We start from the raw sequence: 20,492 nt of genomic DNA, 5'->3' as shown, positions 1-20,492 counted from the left end.
CACAGCCTGGCTACAGTAGGTGCTCATGTGGTACACAGATAAGTCCTGTCAATTTAAGAAGGTGCTCCTAATGACAACTCCTTATGTGTATAAAAGACGCCTGTCCACAGAATCTCTTTCTTCCATTCAAACCTCATCATAATGGCCAAGACCAAAGAGCTGTCACAAGACATCGGGGACAAGATTGTAGACCTGCACAAGGCTGGAAGGGGCTACAAGACCATCAGCATGAAGTTCGGTGAAAAGAAGACAACTGTTGGAGCGATTATTTGCAAATGGAAGAAATACAAAATAACCATCGATCGCCCTCGGTCTGGAGCTCCATGTAAGCTTTTGCCTCATGAGGTAAGGATGAGAAAAGTGAGGGATCAGCTCAGGATTACACAGGAGGAGCTTGTGAATGATCTCAAGGCAGTTGGGATCACAGTCACCAAGCAAACCATTGGTAACACAACACACCACCAGGGATTGAAATCCTGCAGCACCCACATGGTCCCCCTCTATAAGAAGGCACATATACAGGTCAGTTTGCCAATGAACATCTAAGTGATTCAGAGAAGGATTGGGAGAAAGTGTTGTGGTCAGATGAGACCAAAATTCTTTGGCATTCACTCAACTCGCCGAGTTTGGAGAAAGACAAATGCTGACTATGACCCTAAGAACATAATTTCTACAGTCAAGCACGGAGGTGGAAACATGATGCTTTGGGGCTGTTTCACTGCTAAAGGTACAAGCCGACTTTGCCACATTGAGGGGCCAATGGACAGGGCCATGTATTGTAAAATCTTAGATGAGAACCTTCTTCCCTCAGCCAGAACACTGAAGATGGGTCTAGGATGGGTCTTCCAGTATGACAACGACCCAAGAGATACCACCAATGCAACAAAGGTGTGGCTCAAGAAGAAGCCCATTAAGGTCATGGAGTGGCTTAGCCAGTCTCCAGACTTTAATCCTATAGAAATTGTATGGAACTAGATGAAACTTCGAGTTGTCGAGAAACCTTAAAGCCGCGTACACACGGGCGGACTGTCTGGCCAACTTAGTCCGCCGAAACACATTTCAACGGACAGTCCGCTCGTGTGTGGGCTTCAGCGGACTTTTTCAGCGTGCAGTCTGGCGGACTAAGTATTTCGGAATTTCCGTAATATTGTCCGTCCAACTTTGGTTTCAGTGGACAATCCGCTCGTGAGTAGGCTAGTTCGACGGACTAAGTATGGCGCATGCTCAGAAAGGATTTACACGGCGAAAGGTTGCATTGCTGTGTATTGGACGTCCTATTTCTAGTCCCGTCGTACGTGCTGTACACGTCATCGCGCAAGCTTTCAACGGACTGTTTGTTCATCGTGTGTGGTCAAGTCCGTTCATTTGAAAGTAGGACGGACTGTCCGTCGGATTGTCTGACGGACTTAGTTGGCCAGACAGTCCGCCCGTGTGTACGCGGCTTCAGGATTTAGAGAAGATCTGTAAAGAAGAGTGGACCAAAATCCCTCCTGAGATGTGTGCAAACCAGGTCACCAACTACAAGAAAAGTCTTACACCTCTGTGCTTGCCAACAAGGGTTTCTCCACCAACTACTAAGTCATGTTTTGCATGGGGATCAAATACATATTTTACTCAATTAACTGCAACTCAATTTATAACATTTGTATCATGTGTTTTTTCTGGATTTTTAGTTGATATTCTGTCTCTATCATATAAAATACACCTATGATAAAAATTATAGACCCTTCAATTCTTTGTAAGTGGGCAAACATACAAAATCTGCAAGGGATCAAATCATTATTTTCCCCACTGCACATTTGTTCTGTGCTAATGGTGGCGAAATCTAATGTTACCGGGCTATTTTCTCTCCAGGCCAAACGTTTTTCATTTATACAGAATAAAGTGAATCAGAAAATACTGCATTATGGCCACTGGATGGAGCTGATGGTCATAGGAAATAACTACTTACTTAACGCACAACTAAACGCTCTGAACTATTTTTAATCCTTATGCTGCTAACCTTATTAAATAGACAGGAAGGTATATTATATTTGTATGTTTTAAAAAAAAAATGATGTTACATTTATTCAGTTGCTTCCTGGATTCTGGCCTAGGCCAAAACGATGTCTCTTCTGGAGAGTAGGAGGGTTCTATTTAAGCTTAGCACAGCCTCCTGCATGCATGCCTAGGCTAAAAAAAGCTCATCACCGGCTTCTGTTGAAGGGCCATCGGTCCCGAAGAGGAAGAGGTGAAGCTGCCTCATATGTGCCCACCAGTGCCGCCTGTCAGTGCCACTTGCTAGTGTCATGAATCAGTGCCCACAGTCCCCACCTATCAGTCCCACCAGTACATAAGTGCCAGCAATCAGTACCACCTATCAATGCCCATGAGTGCCACCTATCAGTACCCATCAGTGGTGCCAATCAGTGCCACCTAGCAGTGCTGCCAGTGTCACCTACCAGTGCCGATCAGTGGCCATTACTGCCACCCATCAGTGCCCATCACTGCCACCCATCAGTGCCCATCACTGCCACCCATCAGTGCCACCTATCAATACCCTTCAGTGCCACCCATCAGTGCCACCTCTCAGTGCCCACCAATGCCACCTATCAGTGCCCAACAGTGCCACCTTATCAGTGACCATCAATGCAGCCTATCGGTGCCCATCAGTGCAGCCTATCAGTGCCCATCAGTGTAGCCTCATCAGCATACATCAATGAAGGAGAAAAATTACCTGTATGCAAAATTTATTAACAAAATATAAATCGTTTTTGTTTTTTAAAATTTTAACAAAAAATGCAAAACCCAGAGGTGATCAAATACCACCAAAGGAAAGCTCTATTTGTGGGGAAAAAATATATAAAAATGTAATTTGTGTACAGTGTGACCGTGCAATTGTCATTCAAAGAGTGACAGCGCTAAAAGCTGATAATTGGTCTGGGCAGGAGGGGGGTTTAGGTGCCCAGTAAGCAGGTGGTTAAAGGGCCGAGAGGAACCACCATTAAGGGGTTAATAGAATCGTCAGCTCCATCTAGTGGTCATAATGTGGTATTCTCCTGAGTCACTGTATTCTATATGAATGAAGAAGATCTGAACTGGAGAGAAAATAGCATGATAACATTCAATATTGCCCCCGTTCACTCAGTACATGTAGTTTCACAAGAATAAAAGCGCTGCAGATTTTTTATAAATACGCCCCTTTGAAATTTGGAGGCCATTGTCATAGCTTTGTTTGCGACTCTCAGATTGTTAATGTATTGATGCATGTTCAGCATTGATTAAGGAATGTATATTTATATAATAATAGGTTTATAATGTCCTGATTTTAGACTTGGAGAAGGATGACGGTATCCATGTTTCCTCTTACAGGTCAGAGTGACTCAGGGGAAGGAGCCGGCACATTTGCTCAGCTTGTTTAAAGACAAACCGCTAATTATATACAAAGAAGGCACCTCCCGTAAGGGCGGACAGGCACCTCCGAGCGCCATACGACTCTTCCAGATCCGCAGGAATTTGTCCTTCATCACTCGGATTGTGGAGGTAACCGGGCACTACACAGAATATAAAGTCAGTGTTGGAGAGTATGACCAGCCAAAGGTAGCATTTCAGTTATGGATGGGGTTTGGTAGGTTCTCTCTCTCCTGTTCAACTCTTATGTCTCTTGGGGACTTCAGCTGTGAGATCTTTCCGCTGATGACCCCTTCTCTGCCTTCTGATGAGTAGGACCCCATTGGGACAGCATGCAGAAGTCAGCGGATGTGAGGATTCAAAGAGACGTCACTAAAGATGTACAGAGCTATTCTATGACTTTACAGTTTTTTTTTGGGGGGGGGGGGGGGGATTCATCTGTTATGACAATTTCATATAATGAAACAAGAGTGATTGCCAAATATAACCATAGTAATGTTATTAAAATCTATCTATTATCTTCTATCTGACATTTATTCTGTCATCTTTCTTTATTTCTATTCCATTATCTTTCCCTCCCTGCCTGCTATCTATCTGTCTATTTACCAATCTATTTTTTATCTATACCTCCTTTTCTATGCCATTATCTATCTATCTATCTATCTATCTATCTATCTATCTATCTATCTATCTAATTCAGTCTTTTTGTATCTGTTATCTGTTTCTATCAGTTATCTACCTCTCCCTTTCTATGCTGTTATTCTATCTATCTGTCTGTCTATCTGTCAGTCTATCTATCTATCTATCTACTGTAAAGCTAATCAATCAATCAGGCAATCTATATATCCATATCAAATCTATATCTATTTATATCTAATCAATCAATCAAGCAAGAAATCTGTCTGTCTGTCTGCTCTCCTTCTATCTATCTGTCTATCTATCTACTGAATATCTAATCAATCAATCAATCAATCTGGCAATCTATGTGTCCATATCTAATCTATATCTATTTATATACAATCAATCAATCAATCAATCAAGTAAGCAAGAGATCAATCTGTTGGTCTATCTAACAGTCTGTCTGTCTATCTACTGTATATCTAATCAATCAATCAATCAGTCAGGCAATCTATGCATCCATATCAAATCTCTATCTATTTATATCTAATCAATCATTCAAACAAGAAATCTGTCTGTCTATTTATCTACTGTATATCTAATCAATCAATCAGACAATCTATTTATCCACATCTAGTTATATCTGAACAATCAATTAAGCAAGAAATCTATCTATCTATCTATCTATCTATCTATTGTATCTATCTATCTATCTATTGTATCTATCTATCTATCTATCGCTCATCATATCCTCTTGGAAGGTTCTCTGTGCTCCGGTTTCCAGACACGACTCTGAATGGGTTCCTGTGACATTCTGTTTGTAGGTGGATGCAGATTCATCTTTGCTGAATTCCAATGATGTGTTTCTTTTAAAACTGAAGAACAATTCCGGGTATAAGTGGGTGGGAAAGGGAGCCAGCGAAGAAGAAGAGAAAGGGGCAGACTACATAGCCGGAGTCTTGAAATGCAAAGCTACAAAAATTTCGGAAAAACAGGAACCAGGTTTGTATGTCTCTGTATATCTTTATAACAGCTTCTTCCTATCTAAAGTGAACATATCCACTAGGGATGAGCCCAATGTATGAGTCGAACGTAAGTTCGACTCGAAAATCAGGTGTTTGCCAAATAGCGAACAATTTGAGGTGTTCGCGGCAAATTAGAAAGACATGGAACACCCTTTAAAAGGCTATGGAAGAAATCAAAAGTGCTAATTTTAAAGGCTTATATGCATGGTATTGCCATAAAAAGTGTTTGGGGACCCGGGTCCTGCCCCAGGGGACATGTATCAATGCAAAATAAAGTTTTAAAAACAGACGTTTTTTCGGGAGCAGTGATTTTAATAATGCTTAAAGTGAAGTAATAAAAGTGAAATATTCCTTTAAATTTAGTACCTGGGTGGTGTCTATAGTATGCCTGTAAAGTGGCACATTTTTCCCGTATTTAGAGCAGCCCCTGCACAAAATGACATTTCTAAAGGAAAAAAGGTAATTTAAAACTGCTAGTGGCTATAATGAACTGTCGGGTCTTGGCAATACAGATAAAAGTCATTGAAGAAAACGGCATGGGGGCATTTGGGTCTGGTATGAATATTAAGGGGAACCCTGAACCAAAATTTGAAAAAAATATTGCGTGGGGGTCCCCCCAAATTCCATACCAGGCCCTTCAGGTCTTGTATGGATATTAAGGGGAACCCTGCGCCAATTTTTTTTTTAAAAATGGAGTATGGGTCCCCCTCAAAATCCATACCAGACCCTTCAAGTCTGGTTTGAATTTTAAGAAGAACCCAAGCCAAAAAAAAATGGAGTGGGGGTCCCCCCAAAAATCCATACCAGACCCTTATCTGAGCACGCAACCTGGCGGGGGGGAAGGGGGGGCAAGAGCGCCCCCGCCTCCTGAACCATACCAGGCCACATGCCCTCAACATGGGGAGGGTGCTTTGGCGTAGCCCCCAAAGCACCTTGTCCCCATGTTGATGGGGACAAGGGCCTCATTCCCACAACCCTTGCCCGGTGGTTGTGGGGGTCTAGAGGCAGGGGCTTATCGGAATCTGGAAGCCCCCTTTGCAAGTCAGCACATGTTACATTCTGGGGGAAACTCTACTGCACAGTTAAATAGAAGAGACTTTGCAAAACAAGTACTGTATAGATTTAAGCTTCTAGGAAACACATCTATACAAGGTCAACAGTTAAGACGTATCATACTTCATGCCGGCATATATTGACATTTTTGGGAATTGCCCTTTCCTTCCTGAGCTGGTGATGACACAAAAAGTAAGTTTAATCTCGAGTTCTACTTTAAAGTGGAACTGCAGTCCGCTCACATAATTTGTAATAAAAGCATCTTTGCCATTCTGAATCTTCCCCCCAACCACGTTGCATATTATTTTATATATACTGTGATTCTGTAGTTGCCAAATATGCTGCAGAAATCTCCCTCCACTGAGTCCGGCTGCAATTATTTTAACTATGGGCAACTGAACCTGCTGCCTGCTCACTTCCTGGATTTACACAGACACCCAGAGGGGGTTATTTACTAAAGGAAAATCCACTTGGAAGTAAAGTCACTGTAGATCCGAAGGGCACATGCAAGGAAAATAAAAAACAGCATTTTAGCTTGCACATGATTGGTTGATAAAATCAGCAGAGCTTCCACTAATTTCAGATCTACCCCTTAGATTTAGAGCGACTGCACTTCCAAGTGCACTTGCAGTGCAAAGTGGATTTACCTTTCGTAAATAACCCCCAGAGGCACACCTCCAACGCTGCAGCCCTGCAGCTCTGCAGCTCTCATTGGTCCTCTTATGGCTCATCCCACTCCCTTCCTGGCAAACTCTCAAGAGAGTGAGAGAGAGAGAGCTGTGCATGATGTCGTAAGCCTGGGCTTTTTACCAGACAAGAAAAAGGAAGTGGGCTGTATAAGGTGTTTACTGGCGTACAAAATGTTTTACTATCCAAAGTTAAAACAACAAGGGCAGAAGATTTAATAGATGGAAAGGTGAAAAAATTACTGCAGATCCGCTTTAAGGTATAACACAACACATTGTATCTTTATACTTTACTTTTTACAGATGAGTTCTGGAGTGCCTTGGGAGGTAAAAAGCAATACCAGACATCACCTCTGCTGGTCTCCCAGCTGGAAGATCACCCAACTCGGTTGTTTGGCTGCTCCAATAAGACTGGGAGATTTGTGGTAAGTTCAGACTCTTGAAATAAATACTTGCAATAAGCTCACATTAGTGAATTCTTTATTTTATTTTTTTGGAACGAATGGGAAAGAGTTAAAATCTCCGTCAGGTTTTTATTTTGTCTTTGACTTCATTGAGGAGATGTTGCATTACTTCTTGACTTTGAGAAACCTGTACAAGAAATGGGGGGGGGGGGGGGGGGGGGAGTCATTGCCAAGGCACAGAGAGGAATAGAAATATTGTCAGTTGTTCTAACTAGGGTTGCTACCAAAATTCATGTGGTGTTATATTTTATTCGGTGGTTTCTGCGAGTAATGGGTCAAAGGATTCTCCAAGAGCTGCTTCAACTTTGTACCTGTTCCTGCTGTTGCCGGAGCACCCTTAGCTTGACTGCCAGTGCCATCAGGTCCTGCCGTTCTATTCTAGTACCCCCGGTTAATTTTACAATTTCCCCGAGTTGGGCTTCAAGCATATTACGAATTCCAAAAAAAGACATTGAAAATATCCTTTATCAAAAAATATAACACTAAAAAACAAAAAGTGGTTACCGCACTTGTGGAACAAAAGACAGACTTGATAAGAGCAGCAAGCAAGTTAAATGTGACTAAATAGAAAAGTGAAAATTCCAATTGTCCAACGTGAAAGTCCGTGTGAAATTACTGCTGAAACCTCTTCATTTGTGATCCACCACCAGCAAAGAGAGACTTAACTCTGCTTTCCAAATGGATATACCGTAACTTTCATATTATCAAGTCATAGCGCGCTTGTTTTTAAAAATCCATACAGGCCCTCATTCACATTTTCCAGCAATTTCCACCTCTGGAAATGATCTTAGTACACCAGGGAGTACCTTCACCATTCCCACTGGGACTCGTGCATGCAGGTAAATACTAGACGTGGAATTCTTTTAGCTCCAAATTCGTTTTCTAATTTAGACAAATTCGTTATCTTCGAAAATATCCGAATGTTTCTGAATATTTCAGAAATTTTGGAAGTTTGGAAATTGGCAATTCGGAAATCCAAAAATAAAAATGAAAATCCGAAAATTCTAAAGAACGAAAATCCGAAAATAAGAAGGAAAATCCGAGGATTCAATAACCCACAAAAATCAAAATTCTGAAATGATAACTAACTAATAATAACTTAACTATTACTAACTATTAAATTATAGATATTGGATTTTCCTTTCAAATTTGGCTGTTAGTGAACGTATCGTATAAAAGTTTATCCAAAGTTTCTAATTATCTGAAATAACGAATGCCATATCTAAACGAATGAAACGTAACTAATTAAAAATTATTAATAACAATAATAATAAAAATGTATTATTATTATTATTATTATTCTTTATTATTTAGTTCTCTTCCATTTGTTTAGATGCAGCATTCTTTATTTTGGATAAATTGTAACATCAGATAAACTTGTATTGGTTATGTTCACTAACAGCCAAATTTGAAAGGAAATTCCAATACCTATAATTTAATAGTTAGTTTAATAGTTTATAATAGTTATTATTAGTTAGTTCGTTATTATTTAGAATTTTTGATTTTCGTCTTTCTAATTTTCTGATTTTCTTTTTTGATTTTCAGACTTTCTAATTTTTCGGATTTCTGAATTTCCGAATTTCTAATTTCAAAATCTCCAAATTTTCGAACTTCCGAATTTCAAATTTTCAAATTTACGAATTTTCAAATTTACGAATTCCGAATTTTCAAATTTCCGAATTTTAGAATTTCTGAATTTTAGACTTTACGATTTTTAGAATTTACAAATTTTTTGAATTTTCAAATTTCCGTATCTTCGAAAAAAAACGAATGAAATGAAAAAGAATGAATTTTTTGGCAGTGCGCATGTCTAGTAAATACCCAAAAGAGAGAATCACATGCTCCACAGTGTGAAAACCTTAGGATTTTAATAAATTATTGATAAAATTACACTCAACAGCGCTGTTTAAAACCAACAAATATCCGAATATAGCACACTTCCAGCTTACTTTCGGACTGGTGGAATGTGATAACATCACAACATGCCCGTGCTTTGAAGATTAATTCTTCCCTTTCAGCAGTAATTTCATGCAGACTTTCATTAACATTGGACATTTGGAATTGTCGTTTTTTTTAATTTAGTCACAATTTTCATTTAGTGTTTTTTTAGCGCAGCACATTTTTGTGTACATGTAAAAAATATAACAAACAAATTAAAACTCATAAAAATGTATATATGTATCTCAATAGCATGCCCTTAAAGTGGTTGTAAACCCTTACAAACCACTTTGACCTACAGGTAAGCCTAGATTAAGGCTTACCTGTAGGTCCAAGAAATATCTCCGCACTGAGCGCGCCGCTGTCAACGGCGATATGCCGTGAGTGGCAGCTCCCGTGCGCATGCGCGGGAGTGACGTCATCGCGGCTTCGCCGAATGACAGCGGCGGAGCAGTGAGACCCACCGAGAAGATGGATGCTCCGGACTACAGGGGACAGCGGTGACTTTGTAAGTAAGGTAAGTGACACATAATGGACTACTATGCGATGCATAGTAGTCCATTATGCTTTACCTTTGCAAGGAATCAAAGAGGAAGTAAACTCATCAGGGTTTACTTCCTCTTTAATTGGCAAATCATATTTAAAATGTTATAAACATTCTATTTAGTATTGCAACACTAACTAGTACATATAAAACACTACTCAACAAAGCATAAGGGCCTGTTCAAACCAGCGACCGCTGGCCCGCCTTGCTTTATGCACTGGTCCCTATTCATTTGGTGAAGGGAGGATTATGGTGTGGGGTTGTTTTTCAGAGGTTGGGCTTGGTCTCTTAGTTCCAGTGAAGGGAATACTAAAGGCGTCATCATACCAAGACATTTTGGACAATTTCATGCTCCCAACTTTGTGGGAACAGTTTGGGGATGGCCCCTTCCTGTTCCAACAGGACTGAGCACCAATGCACAAACCAAGGCCCATGAAGACATGGATGAGCGAATTTGGGATAGAGGAACTTGACTGGCCTTCACAGAGTCCTGACCTCAACCCAATAGAACACCTTAGGGATGAAATAGAGCGGAGACTGCGAGCCAGGCCTTCTCATTCAACATCAGTGCCCGACCTCACAAATGCGCTTCTGGAAGAATGGTCAAACATTCCTATAGACACACTCCTAAACCTTTTGGACAGCCTTCCCAGAAGAGTTGAAGCTGTCATAGCTGCAAAGGGTGGGCCAACTCAATATTGAACCCTACAGACTAAGACTGGGATGCCATTAAATTTCATGTGCGTGTAAAGGCAGGTGTCCCAATACTTTTGGAATGTAGTGTATACACCCTACATATCCTATAGGACAGTGATGGCGAACCTTGGCACTCCAGATGTTTTGGAACTACATTTCCCATGATCCTCATGCACTCTGCAGTGTAGTGGAGCATCATGGGAAATGTAGTTCCAAAACATCTGGGGTGCCAAGGTTCGCCATCACTGCTATAGGAGATCATTCACACCACATGCTCTGTCTCCTGTGTTTCTCCTTTCTGAGATTTCTTGCTTCCTGTGTCAGAGTCCTTGGTATGGCTTTTTTCAGAACATATGCTGGACAGCATATTTTTATTAAAAATTAAAGACAAAAACTGTGAGAATGAATACCATTGTCTAAGTTGTGCCGTTCATTCATAGATTGAGGAAGTACCTGGAGAATTCACGCAGGATGATTTAGCAGAAGATGATGTTATGCTGCTGGACTCATGGGAACAGGTAGGAGAACAAAGTACATTTGTGAACAAAAACAAATTTGCATATTTGATTTGCATTTTACATGTAGTCATTTGCATACATAATCCCTTTGATTACGGTAAGGGAGTTTAATAATATGGAGCTGTAAGAATATCCCATCAAGCTGCTAAAACTTCAGAAGAAGAGTACCTGTAGACGACCAACTATAGTCATCATACGGTAAGATGCCAATCACTTGTCCCACCAATCCAGCATTGGTGGACAGTGTCAGGCTCCCATACAACTACTCGCCAAGTAAAAACACTTCTACACTGAGTACTCACTAACATCTGCTAAAATAAGTTGTTGGCAGTCAATGGGAAACATGCTTCTTAGGCCGGCCATACACGGTTCAAATCTCGGCCGGTTAAAGCGGAAGTAAACCCATCAATTTAACAGTTTAAAAAAAAACATGTATATTCCCGGCATGCCAGGAATGCCAACTGTCACATTGGTTGTGCTCTCAACCAAACTGTCAAACCATCCAATGGCTGGTGTCATAACTGATCACATGTGCAGCATTATGGCAGTTGAAAATTAAACAGAGGCCAAGATGGCAGCTTCCTTGGATGAAAAGGATAGGCGGGTTTACTTCCACTTTAAGCAGGAAGACTGCCAAAAAAGATTATTGATGTCATGAAGCCAAGTTGTGTTGGAACCAGAACTATGCAGGAACCATAAATGGGAGGTTAATCAGCCACAGCTCAGGGAACTCCTAGCAAACACTGAAAGAGCCCTAGGGTTCCTCAGAGCCCTGGTTCAGAATGGCTGATCTAGATAGAAGGGAGCTGTAGTCAGATCTATAAATACCAGAAGAGCTAGGGCCAGAGACAACCAAGTTACTAGCATTTTCAGAAGGAGGTCAGCATTGGCAGCCTCCATAAATTATTTAACCCAGAAGAACAATGCAGAGCACCACACTCAAGGATAAAAGTCCAAAGGTGTTTATATACAAGATAAACCTGCAAAGATAGCCAACATGTCTTGGGGACTGGAAGTGTCCCCTTTATCAGGGTTCCCATTGTTGAATATTGTGAATATTGTAGGTCAGTGTTTTTCAATTCAGTGGGGATTGGCATCCTGGTGGGAGGGGGGGAGGTGGTAGCACCCTGTTTTTTTATGGGCTCCGCTGGGGTACTGTGTACATGGGACCCCTTTTGCCTTGGATTAGTATCATGAGTTGCCGTGGTGTGGGCACCATAACAGCCAATGACCAAGGCCATGATGCATGGCATCATTCATTGCAATGGTGTTGGTGTCTGGCTGCCTGCAACATGGGAATGCATGATGTTGATCCAGGGCAAGAGGTATGCAGGCCTGCCCCCTGCATTCAGGAGAGGGCAAAAGTCCATCACCTCCAAATTTGTTCCACCTCCTGCCCTCTGCCAAAAGATAAGGCCCAGATGTGAAGAGAGGCTGTGTGATTTGCGGACTCTGCGATGAGGGTAATATGAGATCGAGGGGGGGGGGTCTGTGATGGCGGGAACTGTGTGATTGGGTGGCTCTTTGATGGGCTGGCTATGTGATTGTTGGGCTTTGTGATGGTGGAGCTGTGTGATTGGGGACTCTATCATGGGGGGACTATGTGATTGGTGGGCTTTGTGATTGGGGAACTGTGTGATTGGGGACTCTATGATGGGGGAACTATGTAATTGGTGGGCTTTGTGATGGGGGAACTGTATTATTGGGGACTCTATGATGGGGGACTATGTGATTGGTGGGCTTTGTGATGGGGGAACTGTATTATTGGGGACTCTATGATGGGGGACTATGTGATTGGTGGGCTTTGTGATGGAGGAACTATGTGATTGGGGACTCTATGATGGGGGGACTATGTGATTGGTGGGCTTTGTGATGAGGGAACTGTGTGATTGGGGACTCTATGAGGGGGGACTGTGTGATTGGTGGGCTTTGTGATGGGGGAACTGTGTGATTGGGGACTCTTTCATGGGGGAACTATGTGATTGGTGGGCTTTGTGATGGGGGAACTGTGTGATAGGAGACTCTATGATGGGGGACTATGTGATTGGTGGGCTTTGTGATGGGGGAACTGTGTGATTGGAGACTCTATGATGGGGGAACTATGTGATTGGCGGGCTTTGTGATGGGGGAACTGTGTGATTGGGGACTCTATGATGGGGAAACTATGTGATTGGTGGGCTTTGTGATGGGGGAACTGTATTATTGGGGACTCTATGATGGGGGACTATGTGATTGGTGGGCTTTGTGATGGAGGAACTATGTGATTGGGGACTCTATGAGGGGGGACTGTGTGATTGGTGGGCTTTGTGATGGGGGAACTGTGTGATTGGGGACTCTTTCATGGGGGAACTATGTGATTGGTGGGCTTTGTGATGGGGGAACTGTGTGATAGGAGACTCTATGATGGGGGACTATGTGATTGGTGGGCTTTGTGATGGGGAACTGTATGATTGGGGACTCTATGATGGGGGAACTGTGTGATTGGAGACTCTATGATGGGGGAACTATGTGATTGGCGGGCTTTGTGATGGGGGAACTGTGTGATTGGGGACTCTATGATGGGGAAACTATGTGATTGGTGGGCTTTGTGATGGGGGAACTGTATGATTGGGGACTCTATGATAGGGGAACTATGTGATTGGTGGGCTTTGTGATGGGGGAACTGTGTGATTGGGGGCTCTATGATGGGGGGACTATGTGATTGGTGGGTTTTTTAATGGGGGAACTGTGCGATTGGGGAGTTGTGATGAGAGGACTCTAGGATGGGTGGCCTCTGTCATGGGGGGGGTACTATAATGTGATGAGTGCTCTCATATATAGTAGGATCACTGATGTATAGGGGGGACTCTGGTAAGATGGGGACAATTTGGTGTGATGGGGAGACTGTTATATGAAAGGGGAACTCTAATCAAGGCAGTTGTGAGCTTTGTTCCTGACTCAGGTTTTTCACTGAGAAGCAACATTTACATTTTTTACATTTTAGATGGGGCGAGGGCTTGAGATTTTGCGTTCTTTTAAAGGATGCCATTACCGAAAGGTTGGGAAACACTGATGTAAAAAAACCACTATATTTAATTTTTCACTACATTTAAAGTGCGGCTCTCCTTGAAAAATCAGAACACAATATAAGTTCCCCATTGGCCATCGCGACTAATCTCCACACCGTCTTCAGATGTATTATTGAACGTTATCAGGTGGCTCCTCGCCGTGATCCCATAAAAGAGATGATAACACTTTCTACGATGTGCGGATACCTGTACATTGCTTTTCAGCTGCCTTTTCATTCCTGAAAGTAGAAATTATCGCAGGATGAGAATCGATTGTAAGGCGACGGCCTTCATAACAGTCTTCTCCAAGGTCAGTCTCTGGCTGATGTGAAATCCAAAAGAGGTTCAACGGCATTTTTTATTTTTTTTCTCTTTTCAGCTATTTCTGTGGATCGGAAAAGATGCTAATGAAGTGGAGAAGAAAGAGTCCCTGAAATCAGGTGAGGATTTTATAGTGTACTGCGGGGTGTCCCGCTGTCACCACGGAAGAATATATCTGCTTGGATTTGGGCTAAATGAGGAACAATGAGAAGAAAGATCACAACAGGGGGCGCTGTGTTTTTCATTTAAAATACTTCTAGCGGTGGGAAGTGACATTTCTAGTTAGTCTGACTGCTTAGCTATCATTCTCACCCACTTTACAACCTCCTTTAGATTTTCCAACAACTATCTAAATTTAGATATAACATCCTTCACTTCTGGGAAGGCTTTCCCCAACATTTTGAAGCCTGTCTGCAGAAACTTGCCGAAACAGCAGATAAAGGATGAAAGTGCCACAAGTTTATACTTAGGTGGTCTATTATTAAACATTCATTGGACGATTGCCACAAGCATTTGCCCAGCCTGCATACATTTTCCCGTCGTTTTTCGCTAATATAATTATTTCCTATGATCTTCAGTTCCATCTAGTGGACAAAATGGGGTATTTTATTCTGATGGAGCTATTTTAGAAAACAATTTTGGCCACTAGATGGAGCTAACGATCATGCAAAATAAGCGTACTAGAGAAATTACAGAACAACTTTATGCAGACTTGGTGAATAATTGTGACATTTGTTCAACAAATGTTTTATAAATAGATCCACTACAAGTTTATTTATCTTGACATTAGATAAGAAGATATATCCAACACGTTTTGAGGGCTCACAACTCCCCCTTCATCAGTGCTTGAGTGCTGGCAATGATTGGGGTATACTGTACAATGCTTGCATAAAAGAAGGATTGGAATGATCGCAGGTTGCCAGTACAGTAGCCTATACAGGATGAGAATTCCAGATTTACGCCGTTTGGCGACTGGCAATCATTCTAATCCTTGTTTTTTTTACAATTGTTGTGTAGTGTTCCCCAACCAAACCTTAAACTCATCCCTAATCACAACATTCACAGAGTCCCCAACCCCCAACAAGCAACGATATTAGGAGGTCCAAGTTTTGTTGTCAATCATGTTTTCCGCTGTCATTTTGCAAAGGACACAATTGTGTCCACTGACCGCCACTGCAATAACACAGTGTTCCAATAGACACTCCTGCACCTGAGCACTCCTCCACTGACTGCCACTCTACATGAGCACTCCTCCACTGACTGCCACTGAACCTTAGCACTCCTCCACTGACTGCCACTGCACCTGAGCACTCCCCCACTGATTGCCACATTACCTGAGCACTCCTCCGCTGACTGCCACTGTACATGAGCACCCCTCCACTGACTGCCACTGCACCTGAGCACCCCTCCACTGACTGCCACTGCACCTGAGCCCCCCTCCACTGACTGCCACTGTACCTGAGCACTCCTCCACTGACTGCCACTGTATCTGAGCACTCCTCCAGGGACTGCCACTGTACCTGAGCACTCCTCCACTGACTGCCCCTGTACATGAGCACTGCTCCACTGACTGCCACTGTACCTTGAAAGTCCCCCACTGACTGCTATTGCACCTTCACACTTCTCCAAAGATCTTGAATGCACTTGTCCACTCCTCCACTGACTTTCGCTAACTGCTACTGCAACTGTACACGTTTTCACTGATTGCGAATGTACTTACGCATTCCTCCATTGACTTCCACTGCACCTGTGCACTCCTCCACTGAGTATTACTGCACCTGCACATGCCCCATTGACCACCACTGCAACTTTGCACTGCTCCAATGACTTCCACTGCATCTGTGAATTCCTCCACTGACTGCCACCGTGCCCATATACTCCTCCACTAACTGTCATGCAGCGTACACGCGACCGGACTTTCCGGCAGACTAGGTCCAACGGGATCAGTCCGTCGGACAATCCGATCGTGTGAGGGTTAGTCCGACCACTTTTTATTAAAAAAATCTGACGGAACTAGAAATAGACAATGTTTCAAATCTATCCAACGGACTCAAGTCCGACGGACTAAAAATCGGGAATACCGTTAGTCTGTGTGCTGGTCTGACGGACCAAATACGACACAAGGGCAGCTATTGGCTACTGGCTATTGAACTTCCTTGTTTAGACCCGTTTACGTCATCACATTCAAAACGTTCAGAAAGTCCGTCGAAACCTCCGCCGAAAGTCCACTGGTTAGACCTAGTCCATTGAAAAGTCCGGTTGTGTGTACGCGGCATCACTGCATCTCTTTTCTTTATCGACACTCCTCTGTTGACTGCCATTAAAAAGCAGTGTACTTCCCCACTGTCTGCCTCTCTACTGGTGCCCTTTCCCACTGACTACAGCATAGTTGCCATGTCAGGTGGCTTATAAAGTGCATAGGTAAGTGTTTTTTTTCCAGGTGCCAGAAAGTGTCCTTCTAAAAAAAAATTCTCTTCTAAAAAAAAAAAAAAAAAAATATATATATATATATATATATATATATATGTATATGTATATGTGTGTGTGTGTGTGTGTGTGTTATAAAAAAAAGTATTTCTCCCCTTGAAAGTCTTCAATACAGACAGTTATTTTGCATGTTTTTTAATTGTAATTAATTTAAATCACTTTGCTAAAATATTTTGATGGTCGGCACTACCTCAGTTTGGCCTGTAGGGGACACTGTTACTGCTGCAATAGCTTACTGGAGGGCACATTGCTTTGGAGGGAAAATGTTTCTATTTGCTGATGATGTTTTGCACACAGTATCCCATAGCAAGCAATCCAATCAGTTTACTGAAGTCAGATTTTGGTATAAATAATTCTGATTGACTGTTGATTGGTTATAGCAATTTGCAGTTTCTTCCATGGGTGTGCACAGCCCATTGCATTAGGGTGTGCACCCCAAAACTGAAATGCATATCTGTAGCGCAGTGGACAGTGTCAGTAGGGCAGTGGACATTATTGTATTTTTTATTATATTAAAAAAAAAAATATTATTATTTTTCTTACAATTATTTTAGGACGTTAGGTGGCTTTTGTGAAATATCAGAGGTCTAAACAGAGGAACTCTGCACCACATGGGGTGATAAGGGGGTGCCCAGGTACACCTAGCACACCCTGTGCACACGCCGATGGTTTCTTCTCTGCTTTATCAAAGAGGCATTATTGTGTCAACTATCATTTCACAAACCTGACCAAAAAAAGTTCTAACAGTCTTTGTATTGTCCACTTTCAGCTAAGCAGTATATTGAGACAGATCCATCCGGGAGAGACAAGGGAATCCCGATAATCACAGTGAAGCAAGGACACGAACCCCCGACCTTCACCGGCTGGTTCCTGGCCTGGGACACTAACAAGTGGCAGTAATGAAGACTTGCTCAGAACTCTGCAAGCACAGGGACCCTTCTTTTTTATACTTTTTTTTTTTTTATATTTGCTTTTAAGCACTAACGCAATTCAAATAAAGACATTTCAAGTGGAATATGAGGGGTTAAATCTAAATTATAATTAAAATCCTACTACTTTTTTTTTTTGTTATGTTTTTTTATGGCAGACTATAGAAATAGAAAGGATACCTCTCTTGTATCCAAGTCTGGCAGGCTGAACTGCGGGTGCCGGCTCGGTATGAAGAGCCCGTCTTGGTTCTGTGTAATCAAACAGAAAAAGAAAAGTCCCAAACGCTGCATTCCAGACAAAGCCAGTAGTGCTAAAAGTTGAAGCAGCCTCAGCCAAGCCCTGCCCAAACCCCATTAAAGCTACCTCTTGACGCATTTCACCCCACCTACTTGGCTTAGTTGTGGATAGGGTGAAACGCGTTGGTGGGGTGTGGCTTGGGCTGGGCTTGACTGAGGCGGCTGCAACTCATAGTAGGTTTGTCTGGGGTGCAGTGTTCAGGACTTTTCCTTTTTCCAGGACATGGGAATAGTTGCACATGTATACTTGGTAAATTGCTTTTTATGTTCCCTTTTTTAGAAGAAAAACAAAAAACGTAATACTCTGTGTGCCTTGTAATTACCTGATCTGGTTTACAAGAATTTAATGAAAAGTAATTGCACCTGAACTCAACTGGATATGTGAAAGGCACACAAGCTTGGGTGAAAATTGGGAAAATCAGTAAGGAGACAGGGATATATTTATTTAATAAATGTGCAGAGCTATTTCTCTTGTTAAACTGCATTCCCATTCCTACAGTGCAAATAGGAGCAATATTGAATGTCATTAGGCTAATTTCTCTCCAGGTTAAGTGTTATTCATTTATTAAGAAAAAAAAATAAAAAATAGAGAGGTTCGGGATAATACTACATCAGGGCCACTAGATGGAGCTGATGATCATAGTAAATAAGCTTTTATTTTATCAGCTCCATCTAATGGCCGGTATTTTCCGGAGTCACTATAGACCAGTGATGGTGAACCTTGGCACCCCAGATGTTTTGGAACTACATTTCCCATGATGCTCCACTACACTGCAGAGTGCATGAGCATCATGGGAAATGTAGTTCCAAAACATCTGGGGTGCCGAGGTTCACCATCACTGCTATAGACTAATAACAATCGATTTTGCCCCATTCACACAGAACAAATGTATATACAGTTTCACAGGTAGACATGTGCAATTCGTTTAATTCCAGATTCGTTTTTTAACAAATTTTGACAAATTAGTTAATTCGGAAATATCCGAATGAACAAAAATCCATTTAACAAAGTTTTTTCCAAATATTCGGGAAATAGAATATTCAAAATTAGTAAATTCGAAATTAGAAAATTCGGAAATTCGAAATTCAAAAAACCGAAAACCTGAAAATTCAAAAATCTGAAACAATAACTTACTAATAACAACCTAACTATTACTAACTATTAAATTATAGATTTTGGAATTTCCTTTCAAATTTGGCTGTTAGTGAACGTAACGAATACGAAATGATCCAAGGTTACGAATTACATAGTAGGTGAGGTTGAAAAAAGACCATCAAGTCCAACCTATGTGTGTGATCAGGTGCTTTTCTAATAGTTTTTTTAAACCATCGATGCTCCCTGCTGAGACCACTGCCTGTGGAAGGGAATTCCACATCCTTGCCGCTCTTACAGTAAAGAACCCGCTACGTAGTTTAAGGTTAAACCTCTTTTCTTCTAATTTTTAATGATTGGCCCATGAGTCTTATTAAACTCCCTTCGCGGAAAAGTTTTATCCATATTGTGGGTAAAATTATCCAAAACAACGAATGCCGTATCTAAACGAATGGAACATAACAAATTAATAAATAACAATAATAAAAACTTTATTATTATTATTATTATTATTATTATTTAATAATTAGTTCCGTTCCATTTGTTTAGAAGCGGCATTCATTATTTCGGATAATTCGTAACTTCGGATAAATTCGTATTCGTTAGGTTCACTATCAGCCAAATTAGAAAGGAAATTCCAATACCTATAATTTAATAGTTATTATTAGTTAGGTAGAAAATCTGAAATAATAACTTTCTTATTTTTGGATTTTCACCTTTTTCAAATTTTCAAATTTACGAATTTTCAAATTGCTATCATAATGAATGACCCGAAAAAAGAAAACAAGAAAAAAAAAAAAAAAAAAAAAATGAATGAAACTAAAACAAAAAATTTTTCGGCAGTGCAAGTGTCTATTCACAGGATGAAGATCTCTGCACGTTCTTTTTTTTTTTTTTTTTTCATGTCTTCTTTTTGATTTCTGAGTTCCTCTTTAAGTAATGTAATGGCTGCCCTACTGCAAGAATGGGCACTGCCAAATCTGGTGCTCTTTGGTGCGGCACTGAAAATTGCACAACTTGCAGCGGCATTGAAGACATTTCATTTTTACACATCTTTTGTATCTTTTTAGGTTTTGTGTTTTCTGGGGGGAGTACAGACTTTTGCTGATGTTTGCATTGTACAAAGAAAATAAAATTCTCAGAAAGTATTATGAGAAGTAAGTGGTGTTTTGTGTGTTCTCTATGGCTGCTCTGTCATTGGATGAAGTCTATTGAAATCACCAGGCACATCGCATTTTCAGGAGGACATCAGAAGGTGCCAGTCAGAGGATTGTTCTCAGCACAGGCCATCGCAAAGCCCCCCAATCACATAGTCACCCCACCAAAGAGCTGTAGCAGTGACAGAGTCCACCAATCACAGTCACTCCATCAAATCGCCCCCATGCA

General features: G+C 41.5%; 1 protein-coding gene across 1 annotated transcript in view; it reads left to right on the top strand.

Moving 5' to 3' along the window:
* The window catches only part of SCIN (scinderin), a 178,256-nt gene extending 158,002 nt beyond the window's left edge, over window positions 1-20,254 (top strand). Inside the window, exons 11-16 of the mRNA XM_077490713.1 lie at window positions 3,352-3,522; window positions 4,833-5,010; window positions 7,076-7,197; window positions 10,855-10,932; window positions 14,359-14,419; window positions 17,557-20,254. Coding sequence (XP_077346839.1) covers window positions 3,352-3,522; window positions 4,833-5,010; window positions 7,076-7,197; window positions 10,855-10,932; window positions 14,359-14,419; window positions 17,557-17,687 — 741 coding nt within the window. The 3' untranslated portion in view covers window positions 17,688-20,254. The remainder of the gene's footprint in view (window positions 1-3,351; window positions 3,523-4,832; window positions 5,011-7,075; window positions 7,198-10,854; window positions 10,933-14,358; window positions 14,420-17,556) is intronic.
* Window positions 20,255-20,492: the final 238 nt, after the last annotated feature.

Source organism: Lithobates pipiens, unplaced genomic scaffold, assembly GCF_037356315.1.
Source record: "Lithobates pipiens isolate NorthernLeopardFrog02 unplaced genomic scaffold, aLitPip1_a1.2 Scaffold_19, whole genome shotgun sequence".
In the NCBI taxonomy this organism is placed as follows: Eukaryota; Metazoa; Chordata; class Amphibia; order Anura; family Ranidae; genus Lithobates; species Lithobates pipiens.
The sequence above is the reverse complement of the archived record's forward strand: the minus strand, read 5'-3'. Positions and strand labels throughout refer to the sequence as shown.